Source organism: Nycticebus coucang, chromosome 17 (assembly GCF_027406575.1).
Source record: "Nycticebus coucang isolate mNycCou1 chromosome 17, mNycCou1.pri, whole genome shotgun sequence".
Classification (NCBI taxonomy): domain Eukaryota; kingdom Metazoa; phylum Chordata; class Mammalia; order Primates; family Lorisidae; genus Nycticebus; species Nycticebus coucang.
Genome location: NC_069796.1, coordinates 33,151,724 through 33,173,184, shown reverse-complemented (window position 1 = coordinate 33,173,184; position 21,461 = coordinate 33,151,724). Strand labels below are relative to the sequence as shown.

The window sequence follows — 21,461 nt, the reverse complement described above, 5'->3', positions numbered from 1 at the left end:
TCATCATCTATTTCCTCCTCAGAGAAATTATTATGGCTGCTACCATGATTTGAGACTGACATTTTCAGCAGGACCTGGGGGAAGGTAAAGCCAGCCATGGTAGGGTTTTTAATCTCTTAAATTTAACTTTTTTTTTTATTTTTTATTTATTTATTTTTTTTGTAGAGACAGAGTCTCACTTTATGGCCCTCGGTAGAGTGCCGTGGCGTCACACAGCTCACAGCAACCTCCAACTCCTGGGCTTAGATGATTCTCCTGCCTCAGCCTCCCGAGTAGCTGGGACTACACGCGCCCGCCACAACACCCGGCTATTTTTTTGTTGCAGTTTGGCCGGGGCGGGTTTGAACCCACCACCCTTGGTATATGGGGCCGGCACCCTGCTCACTGAGCCACAGGCGCCGCCCTAAATTTAACTTTTTAATGACTGTTATGTCAGCTTTTTGTTAGAAAGCATTTGGATATTTGGATGCAGCATGGAGGTTGGTAGCCTCAGTTGATCCTCTTGAACTTGCAGTTAAATTTCCACAGCACACTTAAATTACATTGATAAAAAAACAAAGTTAAAGGAGGCCGGGTACGATGGCTCACACCTGTAATCCAAGCACTCTGGGAGGTCACGGTGGGTGGATTGCCTGAGCAAGTGCAAGACTCCCATTTCTAAAAGCATAGCTGGGCATTGTGGCGGGCGCCTGCAGTCCCAGCTACTTGGAAGGCTGAGACAAGAGAATTCCTTGAGCCCAAGACTTTGAGGTTGCTGTGAGCTATAATGACATGGCACTCCACCAAAGGTGACAAAGTGAGATTCTGTCTCAAAAAGAAAAAAGAAAAAAAGGGCGGGATGCAGTGACTCACACCTGTAATGCTAGCACTGTGGGACGCAGAGACTAGCCTGAGCAAGAGTGAGACCCTATCTCTAAAAATAACTAGGTGTTGTCGACGGCGTCTGTAGTCCCAGCTACTTGGGAGGCTGAGGCAAGAGAATCACTTGAGCCCAAGAGTTGGAGGTTGCTGTGAGCTATGATTCCACAGCTCTACAGAGGGTGACAAAGTGAGATTCTGTCTCAAAAATAAATAAAAAAATAAAAAGTAGAAAAACTAGCTGGGCATGGTGATGAATGAATATAGTTCCTTCTACTTGGGAGGCTGAGACTGAGGCAAGAGGATCCCTTGAGTCCAAGAGTTTGAGGTTTCTGTGAGCTATGATGCTGTGGCACTCTACCCAGCAATAGAGTAAGATATTTCAAAAACAACAACAACTAACTGCTATTTACTTATTTCAAGAAATGAATTTTTTTTTTTTTGTGGTTTTTGGCCGGGGCTGGGTTTGAACCTGCCACCTCCAGCATATGGGACCAGTGCCCTACTCCTTGAGCCACAGGCGCCACCCTTTTTTTTTTGCCACAACACCCGGCTATTTCTTTTTCTTTAGAGACAGGGTCTGGCTCTGGCTTAGGCTGGTCTCGAACTTGTGAGCTCAAACAATCTACCCGCATCAGGCTCCAAAGTGTTAGAATTACAGGCATGAGCCATCACACCCAGCCAGCTGCACATTTTTCAAATGATTCGCATACATCATCCTGGTGATCAGTGACCTTTACTAACCGGAAAATGTTCATCTGATATTTCCTTTTGAAGAAATGTTTTGAAAAAAGATAGTTTTTTTTTTTTGAAATGTTTAGATTTCAGCCACATAACATATATAGACTTAGTTTTACCTTGCAAAGAAATATTCAAGTCATTTTTATTTGACATGTGATACAGGATTGCTGCATTCCTGTAGAAATCTTCTTTCAGTAATTCACACCACTGATTCTGTTCTTCGTAAAGATAAATTTATCTCACAGAGATAAAATTTTGGCTAACACCTGTCCCTGCAATAGCCAACCTACTTGAGAGGCAAGCTGAAGAACTCTTCTTCAACTTTAGCATTTTAGGAAACTGACATACCATGTTGCATTTAGCACAAATATAGTTAAAAATAGTAATAACTTGTTTCAAAATGTCACTTTATTTAGAGACAGAGTCTCACTTTATGGCCCTCTGTAGAGTACCATGGTGTCACAGCTCACAGCAACCTCCAATTCCTGGGCTTAGGTGATTCTCAGCCTAAGTAGCTGAGACTTGCCTCAGCCTCCCAAGTAGCTGGGACTACAGGTGCCTGCCACAACGCCCGGCTATTTTTTTGTTGCAGTTTGGCCGGGGCTGGGTTCGAACCCGCCCTCCTCAGTATATGGGGCCGCCCTCAAAGTGTCACTTTAAATAGTAGCTTTTTTTTTTTGAGACAGAGTCTCAAGCTGTTGCCCTCCATAGAGCACTATGGCGTCATAGCTCACAGCAACTTCCAACTCTTGGGCTCAAGCAATTCTGTTGCCTCAGCCTCCCAAGTAATCGGGACTATAGGCACTCACCACAATGCCCAGCTATTTCTAGGATGGGGGATCTTGATTTTGCTCAGGCTGGTCTCAAACCTGTGAGCTCAGGGTAATCCACCTGCCTTGGACTGCCAGAGTGCTAGGATTACAGGCAAGAACCACCTTGCCTAGCCTAAAACAGTAGCTTCAGCATAGAGATTTTGCTAATACAAGATACAATGAAAAGATGGCTTGGTGCCTATAGCACAGTGGTTACGGCACCAGCCACATACACCAAGGGTGGCAGGTTTGAACCCAGCCCAGGCCTGCTAAACAAAGACAACTGCAACAAGAAGAAAAATAGCTGGGTGTTGTGGTGGGCGTCTGTAGTCCCAGCTACTGGGAAGGCTGAAGCAAGAGAATCACTTAAGCCCAAGAGTTTGAGGTTGCTGTGAGCTGTGACACCACAGCACACCACCGAGGGGGACGTAGTGAGACTCTTGTCTCAAAAAAAAAAAAAAATGCTACTACACTCCAGCCTGTAATAACTTGTGTATATACATATTAGCTTTAAATAAATTAATTTTATTTAAACACTAATGAGAAGGATCCTATAGGGAGAAGTTAAAGATACAGAAGAGAGGATAATCTCTAAGAAGGAAGAACATAAACTTCCAAGGAAGAATAAACTTGAGACAGTAAGGGGAATACCCCCTCCATTGTAATTAGGAAGGATACATGAAGTTATTTTCTGTCAAGAAGAAAGGTGGTCTGCTGAGAGCGAGCCTGTGGTAGTATCAAAGACAAGCAGAAGATGGAGATCTGATATAGCCTAAGTGAAGAATGCTTTAAGAGCTAAGGATACAAAAAAAAAAAAAAAAAAAAGAGAACTTCCTGGTAGCATTGAAGATCCAGCTGTGGTTGGAAAAGAACTTATAGTGGCAAATAGTAGTTAAGCACTTTTCCCCAATAACATTTAGCAGCACACAATAGCCAAAATTAGCCCAGAGTTAGTGTTTTGCCAGGCTACTGTGAAGGAAAGACCTTGGAGCAAGTTAATTGAAGATAATGAGTTATTAATTTCTCAGCATAGTTTAGTTTTAACATGATTTTGGAAGAGAAATTTCATGAGTTGGCTATTCCTTAGGTGTGTGAGCACCTAGTGTTACTAGTCATTTATGATTGGTGTATTTTGTTACTTCATAATTACCCCAAAACTTCGTGTCTTAAAACAACATTTATTTATCTCACACCATTCATATGGGTCAGGAATTCAGGAGTGGCTTGGCTGGGTAGTTCTGGCTCAGGATCTCATGTGACAATCTCTCCATGGCTGGAGTTATCTGAAGGCTTGTCTAGGGCTATCAGATCTGCTTCTTAAATGTAAGTTGACACTGACTGTTGGCAGCTAGGCTCAGTTCTTCACTGTATGGAGCTCTCCTTAGGGCAGTTTTGTGTGTCCTCACATGACTAAGTGATCCAATGCTAAAGCTGCAATATCTTTTATGTTCTAGCCTCAGAAGTCACACATATCACTCCTGCAATATCTTTTTGTTTTTTTTGTAGAGACAGAGTCTCACTGTACCGCCCTCGGGTAGAGTGCCCTGACGTCACACGGCTCACTGCAACCTCTAACTTTGGGCTTACGCGATTCTCTTGCCTCAGCCTCCTGAGCAGCTGGGACTACAGGCGCCCGCCACAATGCCCGGCTATTTTTGTTGTTGTGGTGGTGGTTGCAGTTTGGCCGGGGCTGGGTATGAACTCGCCACTCTTGGCATATGGGGCCGGCGCCCTACTCACTGAGCCACAGGCGCCGCCCACTCCTGCAATATCTTATTGGAATTGGCAGTCACAATACAATGTGGGAGGGGACATGCCTACCAGGAGGTAAGGAACATTAGGAACCATCTGGGAGCCAACTTACTACAATCAAGTTATAAGATCTGCAGACCTATCGTGTTAACATCTGAAGATGTTGTAAATAATAAGAGAATAACTTTTTTAATTATTATTTTTTGAGACCGTTTCAAGCTGTTGCCCTGGGTAGAGTGCTGTGGTGTCACAGCTCACAGCAACCTCCAACTCTTGGGCTTAAGCAATTCTCTTGCCTCAGCCTCCCAAGTAGCTGCGACTACAGGCGCCCACCACAACGCCTAGCTATTTGTTTTTGCTGTAGTTATCATTGTTGTTTGGTGGGCCCGGGCTGGATTCAAACCTGCCAGCTCTAGTGTATGTGGCTGGTGCCCTAGCTGCTTGAGCTACAGGCGAAGAGGTGTGTGTGTGTGTGTGTGTGTGTGTGTATATATATATATATATTTTTTTTTTTTAAGACAGAGTCTCACTATGTCACCCTTTGCGTGCCATAGCATCACAGCTCACAGCAACCTCAAACTTTTGGACTTAAGCGATTCTCTTGCCTCAGCCTCCCAAGTAGCTAGGACTACAGGTGCCTGCCACAATGCCCAGCAATTTTTTGGTTCAGGTTGTCATTGTTTAGCAGTCTGGGTTGGGCTCGAACCTGCCAGCCTCGGTGTATGTGGCTGGTGCCCTACTCACTGAGCTACGGGCACTGAGCCAGAATAACCTTTTTTAGATGCCTGAGACCATTACCTAAAGGTCTCTTACCTACTTACCTAATATGTTCTTCTTGCCCTTTTCTTTTTATTTTTTTTGGAGACAAAGTCTCATTGTGTCATATCACCCTGGGTGGAGTGTTGTGGCATCATAGCTCACAGCAACCTCAAACTCTTGGGCTTGAGCAATCTTCTTGCCTCAGCCTCCCAAGTAACTGGGACTACAGATGTGGCAACTATGCCTGGCTAGTTTTTTTTTTTCCATTTTTAGCAGAGAGAGGGGTCTCGCTTTTGCTCAGACTAGTCTCAAACAACTCCTGAGTTCAAGCAGTCCACCCACCTCAGCCTCCCAGACTGTTATAATTACAGGCATGAGCCACCATGCCCAATTCTTTCCCATTTCTTTTCTTTTTTTTTTTTTTTTTGTAGAGACACAGTCTCACTTTATGGCCCTCGGTAGAGTGCCATGGCATCACACAGCTCACAGCAACCTCCAATTCCCAGGCTTAAGCGATTCTCTTGCCTCAGCCTCCCAAGTAGCTGGGACTACAGGCGCCCACCACAACGCCCAGCTATTAATTCTTTCCCTTTTCAATTCATCGAGACTCCTCAGGCTTCCAATAGACTTGAGTTCTTTTGTTTAGGAAATACCAAATAAGCAATAAAAGAAATAGTTAAATTCAACTGGCCGGGTGCAGTGGCTCATGCCTGTAATACTAGCACTCAGGGAAGCTGAGGCCAGTGGATTGCCTGAGCTCACAAGTTTGAGACCAGCCTGAGCCAGAGTGAGACCTCATCTCTAAAAATAATCAGGCATTGCGGCAGGCACCTACAGTCCCAGCTATTTGGGAGACTGAGGCAAGAGAATCACTTGAGCCCAAGAGTTTGAGGTTACCGATAGCTATGATGCCACAGCACTCTACCAAGGGTGACAAGGTGAGACTCTATCTCCAAAAAAAAAAAAAGAAAGAAAGAAAATTCAACTTAACTGTATTTAAGGTATATTCAATGTAGCATTAGAGATACTGATTCACTGATCTAATTTTTAAAATATTAAAATTGACATCAAAATGGCAAATTGCAGGCTTACACCTATAATTCTAGCACTCTGGGAGGCTAAGGCAGATAGATTGCTTGAGCTCAAGGGTTCGAGACTAGTCTGAACAAGAGCAAGACCCCGTCTCTACAAAAAATACAAAAAACTGAAGCAAGAGGATTACTTGAGCCCAAGAGTTGGAGGTTGCTGTGAGCTATGATAACGACATGGCACTCTACCCAGGGTGACAGCTTGAGACTCTGTCTCAAAAAAAACCCCAAAACAAAAAACCCCCAAATGGCAAATGTATAAAAAAAAGGGGGGCAAAATATCACTATCTTTTGTTTTAAAATACCAAATTTCTTGGCCAGCCGCAGTGGCTCAATTGTAATCCTAGCATCTGGGAGATCGAGGCAGGAGGAGTGCTTGAGCTCAGTTCAAGACCAGCCTGAGCCAAGAGTGACACACCATCTGTACTGAAAACAGAAAAATTAGCCGGGTGATGTGGCAGGTACCTGTAAGCCCAGCTACTCAGGAGACTGAGGTAGGAGGATTGCTTGAATCTACGAGTTGGAGGTTGCTGTGCTAGGGTGATACCATGGCATCTAGCCTGGGGCAACAGAGTGAGAGTTTGCCCCCCCCCCAAAAAAAAGTAAACCCAAATTTCTGGCTGGATATAGTGCCTCACATCTATAATCTCAGCACTGTGGGAGGCTGAGGCAGGAGATTGCTTGAGGCCAGGAGTTTCAAACCGACCTGAGCAATATGGTGAGACCTCATCTCTACAAAAATGGAAAAATTAGCCTGGTGTGGTGGCACACACCTGTAGTCCCAGCTACTCTGGAGCTGAGGCAAGAGAATAGTTTCAACTCAGGAGTCTGAAGTTGCAGTGAGCTATGATAAGAACACTGCATTCTGGCCAAGGCAAGAGAGCAAGACTCTGTCTCAGAAAAAGTATATGTGTTTAAAAAGTATATATATTTATATACATATGAAATTTGTTCATCTCATTTTTATTTTTTTTTTTTTTGAGACAGAGTCTCATTATGTCACCCTCTGTAGAGTATCACAGCAACCTCAAACTCTTGGGCTTAAGTGATTCTCTTATCTCAGCCTCCCAAGTAACTGCGACTATAGGTGCCCACCATAACGCCCGGCTATTTTTCTGTTATTGTTGTCATTGTTGTTTTAGTAGGCTCTGGTCTGGTTCGAACCTACCAGCCCTGGTGCATGTGGCCAGTGCCCTAACCACTAAGCAATGGGAGCCGAGCCACATGAGATTTTTAGAAAGGAAGGTACAATCATTCAAGTGTTGCAAGTACCCTTAAAGCAAAGTCTTCCAAGAATAATGAAGGGTCAGGCATGGTGGCTCATGTTGGTAATCCTTGCACTCTGAGATGCCAAGGTAGGTGGATTGCCTGAGCTCAGGAATTTGAGACAAGCCTGAGCAAGAGCAAGACCCCTTCTCTACTAAAAATAGAAAAACCAGCCAGGCGGGCGGCACCTGTGGCTCAGTGAGTAGGGCACCGGCCCCATATACCAAGGGTGGTGGGTTCAAACCCAGCCCCGGCTGAAATGCAACAAAAAAATAGCCGGGCGTTGTGGTGGGCGCCTGTAGTCCCAGCAGCTCGGGAGGCTGAGGCAAGAGAATCACAGAAGCCCAAGAGCTGGAGGTTGCTATGAGCCGTGTGACGCCACGGCACTCTACCGAGGGCAGTAAAGTGAGACTCTGTCTCTACAAAAAAAAAAAAGAAAATCTAGCCAGGCATTATGGTGGCCCAGACACTTGAGAGGTTGAGGCAAGAGGTTGCTTGAGCCAAGAGTTTGAGGTTGCTGTGAGCTATGGCCATGGTACTCTACCCTTGGTGACAGAGTGAGACTCCACCTTTAATTAAATGAATGAATTTATGACTATTAAAGAAATAAAAAATAATTAAAAAGTAAGGGGACAGGCTCAGCGCCTTGTAGCTCACACCAAGCCACATACACCGTGGTGTAGGGCACCAGCCACATACACTGAGGCTGGCGGGCTCAAACCCAGCCGGGCCTGCCAAACAACAATGACAACTACAACAACAAAATAGCTGGGTTTTGTGGCAGATGCCGGTAGTCCCAGCTACTTGGGAGGCTGAGGCAGGAAAATCACTTAAGCCCAAGAGTTTAAGGTTGCTGTGAACTATAACGCCAAAGCACTCTACCAAGGGTGACATAGAAAGACACTGTCTCAAAAAAAAAAAAAAAAAACGGGGGCGGGGGGGCAGATTTAAGAAAGCAAAATACTACGAAATATACAAGATCCACAGTTATGAAAAATGTTTACCATTTATCTACTTGAAAAATATCAGACTAAAAAATAAAGTAGTAAATACAGTTGGTTTTAAAATCATAACTTTATTAATAAATATACATCCATATGGTGATGTAGATACAAATCATGAACACTACTCCATTCCCATACACATAATTGCACACGAGTAGCTCAAGTTCATGGACATAAAAACATACAGTTATCTATTAAGACTTTTTACAGCAGAGGACAGCGTGCTTATTATCAGTTAATTGGTAATTATTTTCTCCAAAATTACCTGTGAAAAAAGGAAATCGTGAAAACTTAAAGAATCAAAGTGGTCTGATTACTTTAAATCACACACATGATTTACTATAGCATGAAATTTCTAAAAATTAAATACATTATATTTGAGAGCAGAGACTTATCTACTTGAGGGGAGGGAGAAAAAGCAAAGGAAAGATTTAGATACATCCTAGAGTTTAATAGCATATAATTAAGCTATAATAAAAACCAAAACATTATAGCATCAAAATTTTTTATGTCCAATGAAAAAAATTTTTCACTGCTGAGATTTATTACATTTTGTTAGAAAAGGATAATAAAATTTTACTGCATATACAGACAATGACAGCAGTAGCAGTAGAGCCAGCACACCAACCAGCCTTGTACAATGATTGCTAAGGATATTGATCAATCAATATCCTCTGAATTTTTCTTTTAAAGCTTCTGAGAATATAAAGTAGAAGTTTAATTGACCTCACACACTGTGGTTTATTCTTACACTGAATGGATCACCCTTAACCCAATAAATGGATCCAAATTTTTTTCCCTCCTTAACTCAAAGAAACTCTATTATTAGTTCATGAAAATATACATGTAAATTCACACAAACATCAGTTTGGAATAAATATTACTTTGACAGATGTTTCTTTTAAAAAGTAAATTAAAAATATAAAGAATTTTTTAGTCTGATTGAAACACTGGTTTAAAAAATGTCCCCATTTATTAAAAATTAAACCAGATGCTACTTATTTTCTTTCAATACACTGTGCCAGTATGTATTTTTAATATCCAGTGCAAAACTCCAAAGATAGTATCAAAATCATCCCATACTACAGATTAGTTATGCAAGGTTTTATCTGTCAAAAAATGAGAATTTCATCTGTATTAGCTCCTTATTTGTTAATATAACAATAATAAATAAGGCATGTTAAAATAGTTTTAAAGGAAAAAAGTAAACTTACTTGAATAGCAGATCATTTTCTGACCAACAGTTTTAATATAGAATAGTGAAACCTATTTTGTGAAGAACAGAATTACATAGTATAAAATTAGCAATTTACCTTTCAAGAAACAATCATAAGAGTAGGGGAAAAAGGCCAGTTTTCCCCAACTGATTATACTGAATTGTAGGCAACTGCTTAACATGCTATTTCAGTGTTTATCATGACAAGAGACAGTGTTACAAAAGATGCACAACATAGTCTTTAGATTATATAGAAGTAAAGTATTTAATATTTTAAGACTTTATTCATGTTATTAGATGTATTTTTCTTCAGCATGGCACCAGTAAACTGTTCATAAGGAGAAAAGTAAATGGAGTCAGGACATGCTCACCAGTGTACAGATCTAATATTCCAGGTAACTGCTCACATGAAAAGAAAATTCAGCCTTCTAAATAATGTTATCCATTCACAAAGGTAGCCATTTCCCCCCTTTTGTTCTTGGGACATAGCTCCTGATAATAAACACTGTTATGAACATGACTCCTTTAGTTGATTTCATAAACATGTATACAAAATTCATTATACAATAATACACCTGTTTTATCTTCTGACACACAGCACAGCACCACTTAGTAGATGTGCTGGAGGGTGAGGGCAGGGGAGGAGGAATGAACATATGAAAGAGCAGGGGAGAAAAAGAGTATATATAACAAAATCAGGAATAAAATAAACTACAAAGGAAATGTCAAATGGACTTAAAACATGCTATCAAATCTTTGACAATGCTGTATATTATTCTATGGTAAAACATTTAATTAAACAACTTTCTTTAGGAACTAGCTTGAAAAAGGATTTTTTCTTTTCTTTTCTTTTTTTTGACAGAGTCTGACTCTGTCACCCTTAGTAGAGTGCAGTGGCATCATCACAGCTCACTGCAACATCAAAATCCTGGGCTCAACTGATCTTCCTGTCTGTCTCCCAAGTAGTTGGGACTATGGGTGTACACCATGATGCCTAGATAATTTTTTTATTTTTAACAGAGACAGGGTCTCGATTTTGCTGGAGCTGGTCTCCAACTCCTGAACTCAACAATCCTTCTGCCTCGGCCACACAGAGGGCTGGGATTACAGGTGGAAGCCACCATGCCCAGCCCTAAAAAAATGATTTCTAAGCAGCCAACTATTGAACATCATTGTGAAAAAACCGGCTAAGTGACATATACATAAGAAAAGTAAATAATGAACATATGAATAAAGATGCAAGTATTTGTGTGTGTCAGAAGTTATACTGTTCTGAGTAAATTATTAAAAGTTTTATATTATAAGCTTCTGCAAGAAACTCTTGTAGCAATTTAGCTGCCAGAATGTTCCAACTGATCATGTAGTCTTCCAACATCTTTCTCTATGGTTTGTGCAAAGCTAATATTGTTGAGGTCACTGTCTTAGACGCCAGTGCACACTTAGTCCCCACATACAATGCAACACCTCTTACTGTAAAGAGCAGCATAAAGTCCAGCTCATTGTGTCAGGCATCACTGGAACACCTGAAGGCTTGCTGCTTTTTTCCTGATAAAAAAGGTATGAAACATGACATCCATTTGCAATCAGTTTTTGCATTAACTGAGAGCAAGCCCAAACAATACAATATGTGTCCTTTTAAATTTTTAATTATTTAAAAAGTTTTGGGATCCTAAACATCTATATTTTCATCTCAAAGGCATTTAAAATCCACAAGTACAAACACTGTAAAGTTCAGTGGAATTTTTTCAAGTCTGAAGTTTATACTTTTTTTATTTAGAACAAATAGAATAAAATAGATGTATATTAACAAGGAACAGTACTTTCAGAAAGGAAAAAAGGAAGATTTCCCCGTCCATATTATATGTATCAATCGAACACTTTTTTTTCTTTTCTATCTTGTTTTAAAAACAAACAAGGGGAAAAAAATTTTCTTTTGGATGAAGTGGTCTCACTGAAGCCACAGTACGATTTTTAATTAAACTAACCAACATATTTTTTACATGTTTCATGCATAGATGGGTTCCTATATATTTTTTAATATCTGGGTTCTGATGGTCAGAAAACTGCATTCTGTTTATACCAGTTTTACAGTCTACCATTAAATCTGTGTCCTTTGGTAGATATAAACCTGAAAACACATTAAGTGCTAATGCAATGGAACAATTTCTCAGAAAAACTAAAAACATTTCAAATAAATGACCAACATTAATGTTTTAAAACATAATACTTTAAAACTCACTATCTGAAAGGCAAAATATAGTAACTATAGCTACATGCAGATCTTGAGAATGTTTATTTTTCTATCATATGAAATATGCTATTCTCAGAATGCATGGTATTTCACCAAAAATGTAATGTGCTGTTTTTATAAAATAGTTTAAATTTTTTCTAAGTATGAATTGTTTATAGTGTTTGGTATATATGCTCTTAGGCAGTTAAAAAATAACACAACCTATCACTGCTCAAAGACAAACACTAAAGAATTATTTTAGGAATAATGGTGAAATCAATTAAAGCCATGTAGGTCAATAAATAAGCTGCTTAAACCTAGAACATTAAAAATAAGGTTTTTTTTACCACCTAAATCTATGCAAATGACAAAGCATACAAATATCTGTGTCCGGTTTTGTGAAAATAAATGTTGCACTCACAATTAGTGAGCAAATAACAATTAATGATTCAAGTAATCCTGAATCATTTGTTTTTTTGTTCTATCAGTTAAAAATACCTTAGACAGTATCTTTATTATATTGTAGATTTACTTCACAAACTAATAGATATAATGGTTTCAAATGATTAGCACATAAAGCATCTATTTAGAATGGCCCAAAAGTAGTAATGAAAGATGAGACATGACTGTAACTGTAAAGGAAAAGCAAAAATGACTTTGTTAGGTATTACACTTGAACCTATGTACAAATATAATGCCACTGCTCATGCCCTGAGTGCATCTGTCAGCATATGGCAGCTTCTGAACAAAAGCAGGGGAAAAAATCAAACAGGAAAACAAATTTGAAAAGCCCAGACCATAAAAATGTATGTCAAAATAAAACCGAGAAGCTTTGGAATTATTCACACTCTTCTAAACCTGGTCCTCTTTTTCTGCCTCACTTACTCATTGGGTGGCTTGACTTCACTGCTGGTTTCCTCCACCCCATGAACTGCTCTGCCATGCATCATAGGATAAGGAAAAGCAGCAGTGCCACAGCCATAACCAAGATCCGCAAGACGGGACAGAGCTTTAATGCTACCTGGAGGTCTCCCTGGGCTGACTTTGTATCCTGCAGCTTTAGTTGTACCCAAAGGTCTGCCTGGACTTGTCTTAAATCCAGCCGCTTTGGTGGTTCCCAGGGGTCTGCCTGTGCTGGTCCGGTATCCTGCTGATTTGGTAGTTCCCGAAGGCCGGCCACGCTTACCAGATCGGTTGAGATTTTTCTTTTTCTTTAGTTCATCTTTTATCTCTATGCTTCTGCCACTTGTAGTCTGCAAGTGTGTTTCATTTAATGGGTCTTGCCTCTGACAAACCATTGGTTTGTGGCTGACTGTGTGGCTGTACTTGGTTTGCTGGGAGGAGTATATGTCAAACTGATCAGCAGCTCTCATGGCATCTTCATTGAGGCAGGAAGGTTTGCCGGGCCCACAGAAAGCTGGATTACTGCTGGCAACAGGATGCATCATTTTCTACCAAAAAATTTTAAAAAAGCAAATTTGTATAAATACAAATACACAAGTGTGTGTGCGCGCGTGCGTGTATGGCAGCATTCAGTGGGAACATAGCCTGTCTTCCAACAACCATGCACATTACCGAAAATCAGGCTGATAGGCATGACTCAAGACCACTTATAAACAAACAGACATCAGCAGATTCAAAGATCCTTGTTTTCTTCAATTTAATCATGGATATGGATAAACAACATATAATGTAACTAACTCAATTATAATACTGAGGTAGTAACCATCAATGTCACCTGATTAGGAACAAGAGAAGTATTTAAGTAGAAAAAAAATGTTACATTCCCTTGTAGATTACTAAACTCCCAAACAGTAACAGTTAAGGTGAGAACTCTTTTTTCTTTTTTTTTCTTTAAGACAGTCTCTGTCACCCTGGGTAGGATATAGTGGCATCATACCTCAAAGCAACCTCAAACTCTTGGGCTCAAAAGATCCTTTTGCCTCAGCCTCCTGAGTAGCTGAGACTACAGGTGCCTCCCACCATGCCCGGCCAATTTTTCCATTTTTTTAGTAGAGATGGAGTCTTGCTCTTGCTCAGGGAAGTCTTGAACTCCTGAGCTCAAGCAATCCACCTGCCTCAGCCTCCTGAAGTGCTAAGATTACTAGTGTGGAGAGCCACTGTATCTGGCTTTGTGATTTTTTTTTTTTTTTAAATAAAAGATCAAAACCAACATAACAAACCAGCCATATCATTTAGACACATAGGAGAGTTTTATGAAGACTACAGTATTATATAGCAACAAGACAAGAAAGATAAAGATATGGATCGTAATTTAGAGTCACGAATGTATATTAAGGTCTAGCTCTAAGTCATTAGGAAATGTTTGCCTGTACCTTTCACACATGTAAAAGTGCACCCAGACTTCAATTATAAAAATAGTTATCTTTCAGGTACAGCACCCATAGCACAGTGGTTATGGCACCAGCCAAATACGCCGAGGCTGGAGGGTTCGAAATCGGCCCAGGCCAGCTAGACAACAATGGCAACTGCAACAAAAAATAGCCGGGCGTTATGGCAGATGCCTGTAGTCCCAGCTACTTGGGAGGCTGAGGTGAGAGAATCACTTAAGTCCAAGAGTTTGAGGTTGCTGTAAGCTGTGACACCATGGCACTCTACCGAGGGTGACATAGTGAAACTCTGTCTCAAAAAAAACAAAAACAGGCTTAGCGCCTGTAGCAAGCGGCTAAGGCACCAGCCACATACACCAGAGCTGGCGGGTTTGAATCCGGCCCAGGCCTCTCAAACAATGATAACTACAAACAAAAAACAGCCAGGTGTTGTGGTAGGTGCCTGTAGTCCCAGCTACTCGGGAGGCTCAGGCAAGAGAATCGCTTAAGCCCAGGAGTTAGAGGTTGCTGTGAGCTGTGATGCCACAGTACTCTACTGAGGGCGATAGCTTGAGGCTCTGTCTCAAAAAAAAAAAAAATAGTTGGGTGGCGCCCATAGCTCAGTGAGTAGGCCGCCAGCCACATACACTGAGGCTGGCGGGTTTGAACCCAGCCCAGGTCTGCTAAACAATAATGGCAATAACAACAGCAAAAAAAGTTACCTTCCACAAATAAGTAATAACGTGAGCCAAAACCAGTGAAAAATTTACTTCAGTTTAAGATGGGCTTGGTGGCTCATGCCTGCAATCTTAGCGCTCTGGGAGGCAGAAGCAAATGGACTGCTTGAGCTCAGGAGTATGAGACCACCCTGAGCAATAGCAAGACCCCACCTCTATTCAAAATAGAAAAACTAGAAAAACTAACCAGGCATGGTGGCACATACCTTATAGTCCCATTTACTAGGGAAGCAAAAGGATACCTTGAGCCCAGGTTGCTGTGAGCTACAATGTTACAGTACTCTAGCTTGAGGCAAAAGAGTAAGACTGTCTCAAAAAAAAAAAAAAAAAAAAAGAAAGAAAAAAGAAAATTTACTTCATTTTATGTATATATTATACATAATATATTTATGTTTTTTTATACACAATATATATATTTTTATACACTATATATATATATATATTTTTTTTTTTTTTTTTGGAGATAGAGTTGCTCACTATGTCGCCCTAGATACAGGGCCCTAGTGTTATAGCTCACAGCAAACCTCAAAGTCTTGGGCTCAAGAAATTCTCTTGTCTCAGCCTCCCAAATAGCTGGGACTACAGGTACCCACCACAATGCCCAGCTATTTATAGAGACAGGGTTTTGCTCTTGCTCATTCTGATCTTACACCTATGAACTCAGGCAATGAACCTGCCTCGGCCTCCCAGAATGCTGAGATTACAGGCGTGAGCCACTGCGCCCGGCCTACTTCAGTTTATAAGGGAAAAGAAAAGGGAAATGGGAATAAAGTCATAGGATTAAGCTCTATTAAACTATTTAATATTTGCTGAGAATTAACAGAAAAGACCTGCTGGCCAGCTGGCTTAAAGTCGTAACCTGAAGGAAAAATATCTACAATGAGAAACTCCTTTTTTTTCTTTTTTTTGAGACAGAGTCTCAAGCTGTTGCCCTGGGTAGAGTGCTGTGGCATCACAACTCACAACACTTAGGCTTAAGCGATTCTCTTGCCTCAGCCTCCTAAGTACCTGGGACTACAGGCATCCGCCACAATGCCCGGCTATTTTTTTGGTTGCAGTTGTCATTGTCGCTTAGCAGACCCAGGCCGGGTTCAAACCCACCACTCTATTAGGTGTATGTGGCCGGCGCCCTTGCTGATTGAGCTACGGGTGCCACCCAAGAAGCAACTTCTTATTTATTTATTTTTTGAGACAGAATCTCACTTGTTGTCCCTGGTAGAGTGCTATGGCATCATAGCTCACAGCAACTTCCAACTCTTGGGCTCAAGTGATTCTCTCGTCTCAGCCTCCCAAGTAGCTGGGACTACAGGCACCCGCTACAGCGCCTATTTTTTACAGACAAAGTTTCACCTAGCTCAGGCTGGTCTCGAACTCGTGAGCTCAGGCAATTTGTCTGCCTCGGCCTCCCAGAGTGCTGGGATTACAGGAGTGACCCACTGCACCCGGCCTGAGAACATAAAAGACAGGGCTAAAAACAAATATGAAAAGGAGTGATTTTTCACTCATTCCCCAAGGATATAAGAAGAACTAGGTTATTATCACTTTACTAGCTCAAATTCTAATTTCAAATGAGAAAAAAGGAGAGACACATTAGAGTTTCAAATATAATATTAGCTGAAAATTAACAGTTTTGAGCCTTTTCTATGTGGCAAACAATAAGCATGGCACTTTACACATTTTCTGATTTAATTCTCAGTATAAAGCTCTGAGGAATGTACTATTTTAGCTCTATTTTACAGCAACAGAGGCCAGTACTTTAAGTAACATGCCAGGGACACACATTAGGTAATGTAAAAGCCAAATATGAACTTTGATAATCTGACTTCAGACCCAACAGTATACAGCTACACCACGACTCTTCAATAGCAGCACTGTCACTTGGGTCAGATAATTCGTTGTTATGGGCGGGGGGTGGGAGGGAGGCACATGACTGTTCTGGCACTGTAGGATGAGTAACAGCATCTTGGTCCTCTACCCACTAGATGTCAATAGCAACACTCCTCTCCTCCCTCCCCCCAAGTTTATGACAACTAAAAATTTCTCGGACCATGCCTAATGTTCCCTGGGGGGCAAAATCCCCCCCACCGTCCCACCACCATGAAAATCACTCAACTATACTAAAACAAAAACAGAGACCCAACTTAAACCTTTCCTTTTTTTTTTTTTTTGACACAGTCTCACTTTGTTGCCTTGGGTCCAATGCTGTGGCATCACAGCTCACAGCAACCTCAAACTCCTGGGCTCAAGTGATCCTCTTGCCTGAGCCTCCCAAGTAGCTATGTACCGATGCCCGCCACAACACCTGGCTATTTTTTAGAGACGGGATCTCTCTCTTGGTCAGGCTGGTCTCGAACTCGTGACCTCAAGCAATCCACCTGCCTTGGCCTCCCAGAATGCTAGGATTACAGGCACTCTGGCTGAGCCACCATGCTCAGCCCCTGCTTAAGTTTTTATTCACTTCTTTAGTCCTTGCCTCACCAAACACCCACAAAATCTTTCTGTTGATAACACCTACAAAGTCAAATAGATTTGTTTTCCAAATTGAAGAAAAGCCAGTTTTGGAATATGTCAAGGGACTGACCACATTCCTCTCCCCTTCAAGTAATAAACTGAGACATATACACAGGAATTGGATAAGAATCAAAATGCCAGTTTATTGCCAATAAAGTTAAACTTGAAAGCATATGCAAATACAAGGAGACCTGTGACCAGATTTTACCTGAAAAAGTGAACTCTTCTTTTCAGTCTTATTTAGAAACCATCCTCCCGGAAAGCTCTAACAAAGACAAGTTAGAGAGGTACTAGTTCTCTTCTACTAGTAGGACTGGCCAATCTGTTTCCATGTTTTATAGTTCACGCCTTTTCAATTCCTACCACTAGTCTTACCAAAACCTTCCCTCTGGACCTTGCTTCCCTTCATTTTTTTTTTTTTGTAAAGTCTCACTTTATCACCCTGGGTAGAGTGCCGTGGCATCACACAGCTCACGGCAACCTCCAACTGCTGGGCTTAGGTGATTCTCTTGCCTCAGCCTCCCGAGTAGCTGGGACTACAGGTGCCCGCCACAATGCCCTGCTATTTTTTTGTTAGTTTGGCTGGGGTGGGATTTGAACCTACTACCCTTGGTATATGGGGCCGGTGCCCTACCCACTGACCCATAGGCACCATACCCCTTACTTCATTTTTCCTTTTCTTTTTTTTTTTTTTTTTGTAGAGACAGAGTCTCACTGTACCGCCCTCGGGTAGAGTGCCGTGGTGTCACACAGCTCACAGCAACCTCTAACTCTTGTGCTTACGCGATTCTCTTGCCTCAGCCTCCCGAGCAGCTGGGACTACAGGCGCCCGCCACAAGGTCTGGCTAATTTTTTGTTGCAGTTTGGCCAGGGCTGGGTTTGAACCCACCACCCTCGGCATATGGGGCCGGCACCCTACTCACTGAGCCACAGGTGCCGCCCTACTTCATTTTTTCTTTTCTTTTTTTTTTTTTTTTTTTGTGGTTTTTGGCCGGGGCTGGGTTTGAACCCGCCACCTCCGGCATATGGGACCAGCGCCCTACTCCTTGAGCCACAGGCGCCGCCCCCTTCATTTTTTCTTAATGTATCAGAACCTTCACATTCCTCTATCAGTACTCAGGATATTTGGTCTCAGCTTACATTCTGTTAGCCTTTTTTTTTTTTTGTAGAGACAGAGTCTCACTATGTTGCCTTCCGTAAAGTGCTGTAGCATCACAGCTCACAGTAAACTCCAAATCTTGGGCTTAAGCAATTCTTTTGCCTCAGCCTCCCAAGTAGCTGGTACTACAGGTGTCCCTCACAATGCCCAGCTATTTTGTTGTTATTGTTGTCCTTGTCGTTTAGCAGGACACGGGCCAGGTTCAAACCCACCAGCCCTGGTGCATGTGGCTGGTGCCCTAACCACTGAGCTATGGGCGCCAAGCCCCCTTAGCCTTTTAAAGGTAAAATGCAACCACATATCCATTACCAACCCACACTGAAAAAAAAATACCACTAAAAAAATCAGACCTGCAATTAAAGAAAAAAAAAATCTCTAATTCCTTTCCAAGAATTTATGCCTGTAGTCTGTATTATATTAATTTACTTTTGAGGTAGTGTACATTTGTTGAGGGCCAACTCCATGCAAAACACTACTCTAAGCATTATGAAACAAAATAGTCTACAGTAAAGGTGATTGTTCCAATTGAAAGACAAGACACTAGGGCGGCGCCTGTGGCTCAAGGGAGTAGGCGCTGGCCACATATGCCAGAGGTGGCGGGTTCAAACCCAGCCTGGCCAAAAACTGCAAAAAAAAAAAAAAGACAAGACATTGATTTAAGAAACATTTCTAAAGTATGGGTCTTCCCTATGTTCTAAATTTTTCCTCTCTGCTACTGCCAAGGAATCAGTACAGTATAATGGTTACTCAACAGTCAATTAACAAACTGGATAAGAAATTTACTATGGCAATTCATGTAAATAACTACATAAAAAAAGGAAACAGCTAAAATCAATGCTCTCCTACTTTCAGACTTTAGCCTTATCAAAATGGGAATCAGCACTATTAGATTCTCATGTGCACAACCATCACATAAAAATCTATATGAAGATATATATACACATATATATATATAAAGTATATGCATATATAAGCTTAACCCTACACTGCATAATGCCTCTCCCCACCCGCTTCAGGGCTAACAATTCTTGAAAGACTCTTCCCATACTGAGCTTACTGAAAATATACAGGCCACATTTCTTAAGATAGTCAGGATGAATACTACGTCTGGACTGAAAGGAAGCAAAGACTTATAGAACAGACTCTCTAGACTGACAAAGGTTAGGGATCATCTTTTAAAAAGGTTCACTGGATGCAAGAGAGTCAACTAAGAACTTCTATATATATTGTGGCTATTAAATTTTTGAAGCATAAACTAAAACCTGCAATCCCTGACGCTGATTTACTGTGTTTAACTCCTGACTTTAACCCCTAAAGTGAGCCGTTCTTTAAAGAACAATTAATTCCCTTCCCTTCTCTTGAATGTGGCAGTGGTAACTAACAACATAAAGAACTATTAACTATTTTTAGTAACTTCACAAAGCATTCATGAAGCTTTCCAAACATGGAAAAAAACCTCCATTCAAGAAACTCAAATTCTGTTCTTCTCCAACAAATATCACATACTTCTCAGAAACATACTTCAGGTCATTTGCCAACAATTATACACGATCATAGACGATTTTACAATCCTAAGTGTTCTTTTGCGACTCACCTCAATCACTCTGAAAGTCTATTCAGCAAAGGCCAATAAACCACTGTGCCCCACCACGTAAAAGTTTTGATACCAGGACTGAATATAAATAACGGACTCCTTTGTCTTCTATCCTTAATTGTGCCCCACAGCGCAGTTTCCCTGGCGCAGAATCTCTTTATTTGACATCAGGCGTTTAAAAATGTATTACCTGTTGTGTACCCGAAAAGGGACTAGTAACGTTATTAGCAACAAGTTTGCAGAAGATACACGCCATACTAGAGAAAGCGTTGTGTGCCCTCCAAAAATAAAAATTCACAGACCGCCGTCCGTTCTCTCGGAGTTCTGCAAGCGTTCAGCAAGACCACAGACCACTTCACCTAGAAGCCAATCTCGTACACCGCAGGCTTTTATTTAAAGAGATAAAGACAGGACTGCGTATTTTGACTCCTCAAAGAAAAGAATGACCGCTCCCCTCCCGCAGCCGCAGGAGGAATTTCCCCCCCGTAATGGCTCCACACCCAGGAAAGAGCAGGCAATGTCCAGGGCCCCTCCTTTCTCTCTGGGCTAGGTCAGGGCCCCTCCGTAGGCGCAGGTCGGAAATCCCTTCTCCCCAGCCAGTTAAGTGTTCGTTCTGGGCACTGGCTCGCCCTCCCCACTAGCACCAGCCGCCCCTACTCTGCTCCCCGCCAGGTGACAAACCCGCGCGTGCCCACCTACCTCAGCCGCTCGTAGCCCGGCCCCTCAGCGCGTCCAGGGGCTTCCCATCGGCTGGGAACTTGACGCTGGCGCCGTTTCCTCCCCAGCCCGCCGCCTCTGCACAGAACAGAGAATAGTCCAAGGCGACGGGCAGGTAGCGAGGGCCGCAAGGCAGACGCAGGCTCCCAGCTTGGGCTGCGGCCACTACGCACAGGCCAGCCCCAGGCACAGAAAGCACAGGCCGCTCCAGCGTCGTAGTGCGAGGCGGCGTGCGCGAGCTCGCGAGGGACGTACGCACGCACGCACGCAAGCATCGCGAGACCCGGCCAGCAGGCCTGGCACACAGGATTGGGGAGGGAGGTCAGACAATTGAGCTGCTTTTGAGCTTGGTGACCGGTTGCTTGGGTGTGTTGCGGCTCGAGCTACTCAGGTTGTGGTGTGGACTGTTCTTTGGAAGGACCCACCAAAGGGGTAATTAATTTCCTTACGTGTATTGATTCCTTCCCCCCAATTCTGTGATGTTTGAACTACTGCTGACCCCATTTCTCAGATTATAGGACTAATCGGTGGCCAGGATTTGAACCCATCAGTTTCTTTCTAGAGACTGTTATAATTGATATTGGCAAAAAGATTATTAATGCATTATTGTGCTAGATGCTGCCAAATGCATGTGCAAAGAACTCAGCCTCTGCTCTTTAGTTTCATTTGGATGAACAGGGTGAGCTT

At 42.0% G+C, this 21,461-nt stretch overlaps 1 protein-coding gene across 3 annotated transcripts; it reads right to left on the bottom strand.

The window, feature by feature from the left end:
- C17H5orf24 (chromosome 17 C5orf24 homolog) lies at positions 1 to 21,008 on the bottom strand. 3 transcript variants are annotated; one of them, XM_053566971.1, is made up of 3 exons: positions 20,757 to 20,987; positions 12,748 to 13,177; positions 1 to 74 (listed from the first exon to the last, which is right to left on the bottom strand). In XM_053566971.1, exons 2-3 carry the CDS (start codon positions 13,172 to 13,174, stop codon positions 40 to 42), a joined length of 462 nt encoding a protein of 153 aa, XP_053422946.1. In that variant the 5' UTR covers positions 13,175 to 13,177; positions 20,757 to 20,987; the 3' UTR covers positions 1 to 39. The 3 variants fall into 3 exon arrangements, with proteins under 3 accessions (XP_053422946.1, XP_053422945.1, XP_053422944.1); XM_053566970.1 differs by lacking the exon at positions 1 to 74 and adding an exon at positions 8,332 to 11,041; XM_053566969.1 differs by lacking the exon at positions 1 to 74 and having other exon boundaries at positions 8,332 to 13,177; positions 20,757 to 21,008.
- Positions 21,009 to 21,461: the final 453 nt, after the last annotated feature.